Here is a 7,487-nt window from a genome sequence, read left to right on the forward strand (position 1 = left end):
CCTCTCACCCCTCCTCCCTGTCTCCTTCTCTACAGTACCTCGCTCTCACCCCTTCTCCACTACCTTGCTCTCACCCCTCCTCCGTCTCCTTCTCTACCTCGCTCTCACCACTCCTCTCTCTCTCCTCCTCTACCTCGTTAACCCTCCTCCCTCTCTCCTCATCCTCCTCTACCTAGCTCACACCCTCCTCCCTCTCTCCTCCTCTACCTCGCTCTCACCCCTCCTCCCTCTCTTCTCCACTACCTCACTGTCACCCCTCCTCCCTCTCTCCGCCTCTACCTCGCTCTCACTATCCTCCCTCTCTCCTCTACCTTGCTCTCACCCCTCCTCCCTCTCTCCTCCTCTACCTCGCTCTCACCCCTCCTCCCTCTCTTCTCCACTACCTCACTGTCACCCCTCCTCCCTCTCTCCTCTACCTCGCACTCACCCTCCTCCCTCTTCTCTACGTCTCTCTCACCCTCCTCCCTCTCTTCTCTACCTTGTTCTCACCCGTCCCTCTGTCCTCCTCTACCTCGCTCTCACCCTCCTCCCTCTCTCCTCCTCTACCTCGCTCTCACCCCTCCTCCCTCTCTTCTCCACTACCTGACTGTCACCCCTCCTCCCTCTCTCCTCCTCTACCTCGCTCTCACCCTCCTCCCTCTTCTCTATTTCTCTCACCCCTCCTACCTCTCTCCTCTACCTCGCTCTCACCCTCCTCCCTCTCTCCTCCTCTACCTCGCTCTCACCCTTCCTACCTCTCTTCTCCACTACCTCACTGTCACCCCTCCTCCCTATCTCCTCCTCTACCTCGCTCTCACCCCTCCTACCTCTCTTCTCCACTACCTCACTGTCACCCCTCCTCCCTATCTCCTCATCTACCTTGCTCTCACCCCTCCACTTCGCTCTCACCCGTCCTCAATCTCTCCTCCTCTACCTCGCTCTCACCCCTCCTACCTCTCCACCTCGCTCTCACCCCTCCTCCCTTACCTCGCTCCCACACCTCCTCCCTTACCTCGCTCTCACACCTCCTCCCTATCTCCTCTACTTTTCTCTCAGTCCTCCTCCTGTCCTCTCTCCTCCTCCCTCTCACCCCTCCTCTCTCTTGCTCTGCAGCCTCCTCGCCTGTCTGTCCATCACGCTTGTTCTGCTCCGTGTCTTCTTCCAGGAGTAATAATACTTCACCAGGCTGGGGGTCAGCTTGTCCGGGAGCTGGGGGGGGGGGGGGGGTGGCGGTGGGCACAGGTCAGAAAAAAAATATACACACACACACCACTGGAGGGCAACAGACAGCCTGCAGGGACAGTGCTCCCCAATCACCGACTCTCTCCAATACAATGCAGAGGGAGCTCAAGATTTGGCCTTTGAAGTATATCATGTTACCCACTACTGATACACACTTACCTACACACATACAGTGTGTGTACGAGTCGGTGCTCTTATACACAGGTGTTCGAGATAGCACTATACGGTCACACAGAGACCTATGTATGAGGCGGGTGCTCTTATACACAGGTGTGCTGGTGCTCTTATATACAGGTGTGCTGGTGCTCTTATATACAGGTGTGCTGGTGCTCTTATATACAGGTGTGCTGGTGCTCTTATATACAGGTGTGCTGGTGCTCTTATATACAGGTGTGCGAGAGAGCACTGTACGATCACACAGAGGCCTGTGTATGAGCCGGTGCTCTTATACACAGGTGTACGAGAGAGCACTGTACGATCACACCTCTGTGACTGCGACTCTTACCATCTGCTGTATGCGCTGGAAGCACTTGCCATGGAAGCTAAACGCTTGTTCAAACAGAACCTTGTCCTCCACACTCCACTCATCAGGGAAAGGGGTAAAATTTGCCAAGTCTGCGAGGGAACGCTCAACATCGTGCTTGTGCCAGAGAAGCATCCCCAGGGCCTGCCGGTGAGAGAGAGGGGGGGGTGGTGAGAGAGAGGGAGTGAGAGGGGGGGGGGGGGCAGAAAGTGATGGTCACACTGCCTGAGTGTCTAAGATCTCTCACCTGTTCCACATTATAACCGTGCTTCTCCTTTGCCATGGAAATGTATTCATCCACTGAGGGAGAGAGAGGGAGAAACAGAAGGAGAGAGGCAGGAAGAGTGTGAGAGGAGAGAAGAGGGGCGCGAAAGAGAGCGAGTGAGAGGCGTGATGGCATAACACAGGGATAGAGGGAGGAAGAGAGAGACTGTAACACAGCAGCTGAGAAAGAAGGGAAAGGAAAACAAACGTTTTAAACTCACACTTTGCGTCCGACACAAAATGATTTGGGGACCACACCAGCATTCCTTTCAACTCCGTGTTACTGAACCGTACCAGGCTCTCTGAAGGTGTGGGGGGGGGGGGGGGTGAGAAAGAGGGAGGGGGGGGAGAAAGAGGGAGGGGAGAGGAGGGTGGGGGAGAAAGAGGGAGAGGGAGAGGAAGGGTGGGGGAGAAAGAGGGAGGGGAAGAGGAAAAGGGTGGATCGGGAGGAGGGGGAAGGAAGAGAGGGGAGAGAGGGAGGAGGGGGATGGGGGAGAGAGGGGGGATGGGGGAGAGAGGGGGGATGGGGGAGAGAGGGAGGAGGGGGATGGGGTAGAGAGGGAGGAGGGGGATGGGGTAGAGAGGGAGGAGGGGGATGGGGGAGAGAGGGAGGAGGGGGATGGGGAGAGAGGGAGGAGGGGGAGAGGGGGTGGGAAGGAGGAGAGGGGGGTGGGAGAGAGGGGGGTGAAGGGGTGGGAGAGAGGGGGGTGAAGGGGTGGGAGAGAGGGGGGTGAGGGGGTGGGAGAGAGGGGAGGGGGTGGAGGGGAGGGAGGGGGGAGAGGGGAGGGGGGTTGAGAGAGGGGATAGGGAGTGGAGGGGAGAGGGAGTGGGGGGGAAAGAGGATAGGTGGTGGGAAGGAGGAGAGGGGGGAGGGAGAGAGGAGGGGGGTGGGAGTAGAGGGAGGAGAGTGGGAAAGGGGGGGAAGGGGGGAAAGGGGGAAAGGGGGAGGGGATGAGAGGGGGGAGGGGTGGGGGGAGAGAGGGGGAGGGGTGGGGGGAAAGAGGGGAGGAGAGGCGGGGGAAAGGGGGAGGGAGGAGAGGGGGGAAGGGGCAGGAGAGGGGGGGAAGGGGCACGAGAGGGGGGGAAGGGGGAGGAGAGGGGGGGAAAGGGAGGGGGGAAAGGGGGGAGGGGATGAGAGGGGGGGAGGGGATGAGAGGGGGGGGAGGGGATGAGAGGGGGGAGGGGGGAAGAGGGGAGGAGAGGGGGGGGAAGAGGGGAGGAGAGCGGGGGAGGGGGGGAGTAAGAGGGGAGGAGGGGAGGAAAGGGGGGGGGAAGAGGGGAGGAAGAGGGGAGGGGGAGGTGAGGGGAAGGGGGAAGGGGAGGGAGGGGAAGGGAGGAAAGGGTGGGAGGGGAAGGGAGGAAAGGGAGGGAGGGGAAAGGAGGAAAGGGAGGGAGGGGAAGGGAGGAAAGGGGGAGGGAGGAAAGGGGGGGAGGGAGGAAAGGGGGAGGGAGGAAGGGGGGGAAGGGGGGGAGGGGAGGAAGGGGGGGAAGGGGGGGAGGGGAGGAAGGGGGGGAAGGGGGGGAGGGGAGGAAGGGGGGGAGGGAGGAAGGGGGGAGGGGAGGAAGGGGGGGGAGGGAGGAAGGGAAGGGGGGGGAGGGAGGAAGGGGAGGGGGGGGGGAGGGGGGAGGAAGGGGAGGGGGGAAAGAGGTGGACAGGGACAGAGAAAAGGATGGGGTAGAGAAAAGGATGGGGCAGAGAGAGAAGAGAGACTTTTTAACCCACTAAAAACATGACATTAGGCAAGTGCTCCTACTTGGTAAGAGACTGGCTCTTTAGACCAGGGGTTACCAACTCCAGTCCTCATGAGCCACCAACAGGTCAAGTATTAAGGATATCCCTGCTTCAGCACAGGTGGTGCAGTCATTCACTTTGCATTGATTGAGCCACCTGTGCTGAAGCAGGGATATCCTTATAAGCTGGCCTGTTGGTGGCCCTTGAGGACTGGAGTTGACCATTCCTGCTTTAGCCCCTTAAACTCTCACTGTTATTAGGGGGGATTTGGGGCACCGAGTGGATTTGGAAAGTCTCACCTGGTTTACATTCAGGAATTTGAGCCTGGTAATCGGACCCCACACGGATCATGCTGTCTGAAGGAGAAACACAGCATTAAAGAGAGGGCTCCTAAAAAGCCCACACACAGGGCAGGATCCAGGGCAGCACTACACACACAGGGGGGTGGCGAGGGAGGGGGGGGGAGAAAAGGATGAGGGGAGAGGTTGAGGGGGAGGGGAGAGGATGAGGGGAAGGGGAGAAGATGAGGGGGAGGGGAGAGGATGAGGGGGAGGGGAGAGAAAGGATGAGGGGGAGGGGAGAGGAAAGAAGGAGGTGGAGGAAAGGAGGAGGGGGAGTGGAGAGGAAAGGATTAGGTGGGAAGGGGAGAGGATGAGGGGAGAGGAAAGGATGAGGGGGAGGAAAGAATGAGTGGGGGAGGGGGAAAGAGGAAAGGATGAGGGGAGAGGAAAGAATGAGGGGGAGGAAAGATTGAGGGGAGAGGAAAGAATGATGGGAGAGGAAAGAATGAGGGGGAGAGGAAAGAATTAGGGGTAGAGGGGATGAATGAATGAGGGGAGAGGAATGAATGAGGGGGGAGGGGAGAGGAATGAATGAGGGGGGAGGGGAGAGGAATGAATGAGGGGGAGGGGAGAGGAAAGGATGAGGGAGGGGAGAAAAAAGAATGGGGGGAGGGGAGGGGAAAGGATGAGGGGGGGGGGAAGAATGAGGGGGGGAGGAAAGAATGAGGGGTGAGGGGAGAGAAAAGAATGAAGGGGGAGGGGAGAGAAAAGAATGAGGGAGAGGAAAGGATGAGGGGAGGGGGAGAGAAGGAGGAGGGGGAGGAAAGGAAAGAATGAGGGGGGAGTGGAGAGGAAAGAATGAGGGGGGAGGGAGGAGGAAAGAATGAGGGGGGAGTGGAGAGGAAAGAATGAGGGGGGAGGAAAGAATGAGGGGGAGGAAAGAATGAGGGGGAGGAAAGAATGAGAGGGGGAGGGGACAGGAAAGAATGAGGGGAGAGAGGAATGAATGAGATGGGGGGAGAGGAATGAATGAGATGGGGGGAGAGGAATGAATGAGGGGGAGAGGAGAGGAATGAATGAAGGGAGAGGAAGAATGAGGGGGGATGAAAGAATGAGGGGGTATGAAAGGATAAGTGGGGGAGGGGGGAGGAAATAATGAGGGGGGAGAGGAAAGAATGAGGGGGAGAGAGAAAAGAATGAGGGGGAGAGAGAAACGAATGAGGGGGACAGAGAAAAGAATGAGGGGGAGAGAGGAAAGAATGAAGCAGGGGAGAGAAAGGATGAGGGGGAAGGGAAGAGGAAAGAATGAGGGGGAGGGAGAGTAAAGGATGAGAGGGGGAGGGGAGGAAATGTTGAGGTGGGAGTGAGAGGAAAGGATGAGGTGGGAGTGAGAGGAAAGGATGAGGTGGGGAGTGGGAGGAAAGGATGAGGGGGGGAGTGGGAGGAAAGGATGAGGGGGGGAGTGGGAGGAAAGGATGAGGGGGGGAGGAGGAGAAAAGGATGATGGGAGGGAGGGGGAGGAAAGGATGAGGGGGAGGGGAGAGGAAAGACTGAGGGGGAGGGGAGAGGAAAGACTGAGGGGGAGGGGAGAGTAAAGACTGAGGGGTAGGGGAAAGACTGAGGGGAGGGGAAAGGATTGGAGGGGAGAGGAAAGGATGAGGGGGTGAGGAAAGGATGAGGGGGAAAGGAGAGGAAAGGATGAGGGGGTATGGGAGAGGAAAGGATGAGGGGGTATGGGAGAGGAAAGGATGAGGGGGTATGGGAGAGGAAAGTATGAGGGGGTATGGGAGAGGAAAGGATGAGGGGAGGAAAGAATGGGGGGTGGGAGGAGAGGAAATAGAAGAAAAGGTGAGGGGAGAGGAAAAGGTGAGGGGGGGAGGAAGAATGAGGGGGGATGAAAGGATGAGTGGGGAGGGGAGAGGAAATAATGAGGGGAGGAAATGATGAGGGGGAGGGGAGAGGAAAGAATGAGGGGGAGAGAGAAAAGAATGAGGGGGAGGGGAGAGGAAAGAATGAAGGAGGGGAGAGAAAGGATGAAGGGGGAGGGGGGAGGAAAGGATGAGGGGGAGGGGGAGGAAAGGATGAAAGGGAAGGGTGAGGAAAGGATGAGGGGGAAAGGAGAGGAAAGGATGAGGGGGTATGGGAGAGGAAAGGATGAGGGGGAGGAAAGAATGGGGGGTGGGAGGAGAGGAAAGAGAAGAAAAGGTGAGGGGAGAGGAAAGACTGAGGGGTGGAGGAAGAATGAGGGGGGGTGAAAGGATGAGTGGGGAGGGGAGAGGAAATAATGAGGGGAGGAAATGATGAGGGAGAGGGGAGAGGAAAGAATGAGGGGGAGAGAGAAAAGAATGAGGGGGAGGGGAGAGGAAAGAATGAATGAGGGGAGAGAAAGGATGAGGGGGGAGGGGGGGAGAAAGGATGAGGGGGGAGGGGGGAAGAAAGGATGAGGGGGGAGGGGGAGGAAAGGATGAGGGGGGGAGAAAAAAGAATGAGGGGAGAGGAAAGGATGAGGGGGGGGGAAGAATGAGGGGGAAGGAGGAGGAAATAATGAGGGGGAGGAAGAATGAGGGGGGAGGAAAGAATGAGGGGTGAGGGGAGAGAAAAGAATGAAGGGGGAGGGGAGAGAAAAGAATGAGTGAGAGGAAAGGATGAGGGGGAGGGGAGAGGAAAGGAGGAGGGGGAAGGAAAGGAAAGAATGAGGGGGGAGTGGAGAGGAAAGAATGAGGGGAGAGGGAGGAGGAAAGAATGAGGGGGGAGTGGAGAGGAAAGAATGAGGGGGGAGGAAAGAATGAGGGGGCGGAAAGAATGAGGGGGAGGAAAGAATGAGAGGGGGAGGGGACAGGAAAGAATGAGGGGAGAGAGGAATGAATGAGATGGGGGGAGAGGAATGAATGAGATGGGGGGAGAGGAATGAATGAAATGGGGGGAGAGGAATGAATGAGGGGGAGAGGAGAGGAATGAATGAAGGGAGAGGAAGAATGAGGGGGGATGAAAGAATGAGGGGGTATGAAAGGATAAGTGGGGGAGGGGGGAGGAAATAATGAGGGGGGAGAGGAAAGAATGAGGGGGAGAGAGAAAAGAATGAGGGGGACAGAGAAAAGAATTAGGGGGAGAGAGGAAAGAATGAAGGAGGGGAGAGAAAGGATGAGGGGGAAGGGAAGAGGAAAGAATGAGGGGGAGGGAGAGTAAAGGATGAGAGGGGGAGGGGGAGTAAATGTTGAGGGGGAGGGGGAGGAAATGTTGAGGTTGGAGTGAGAGGAAAGGATGAGGTGGGGAGTGGGAGGAAAGGATGAGGTGGGGAGTGGGAGGAAAGGATGAGGGGGGGAGTGGGAGGAAAGGATGATGGGGGGAGGGGGAGAAAAGGATGAGGGGAGGGAGGGGGAGGAAAGGATGAGGGGGAGGGGAGAGGAAAGACAGGGGAAGGGGAGAGGAAAGACTGAGGGGGAGGGGAGAGTAAAGACTGAGGGGT

General features: G+C 57.9%; 1 protein-coding gene across 1 annotated transcript; it reads right to left on the reverse strand.

Annotated features, from left to right (window-relative positions):
* Positions 1 to 710: 710 nt before the first annotated feature.
* LOC142483169 (REST corepressor 2-like) lies at positions 711 to 4,149 on the reverse strand. Its single transcript, XM_075583237.1, has 5 exons — positions 4,040 to 4,149; positions 2,230 to 2,310; positions 1,992 to 2,044; positions 1,727 to 1,888; positions 711 to 1,188 (listed from the first exon to the last, which is right to left on the reverse strand). The coding sequence occupies exons 1-5, from the start codon at positions 4,089 to 4,091 to the stop codon at positions 1,066 to 1,068; spliced, it is 471 nt and encodes a 156-aa protein (XP_075439352.1). The 5' UTR covers positions 4,092 to 4,149; the 3' UTR covers positions 711 to 1,065.
* Positions 4,150 to 7,487: the final 3,338 nt, after the last annotated feature.

Source organism: Ascaphus truei, unplaced genomic scaffold, assembly GCF_040206685.1.
Source record: "Ascaphus truei isolate aAscTru1 unplaced genomic scaffold, aAscTru1.hap1 HAP1_SCAFFOLD_3036, whole genome shotgun sequence".
Lineage (NCBI taxonomy): Eukaryota > Metazoa > Chordata > Amphibia > Anura > Ascaphidae > Ascaphus > Ascaphus truei.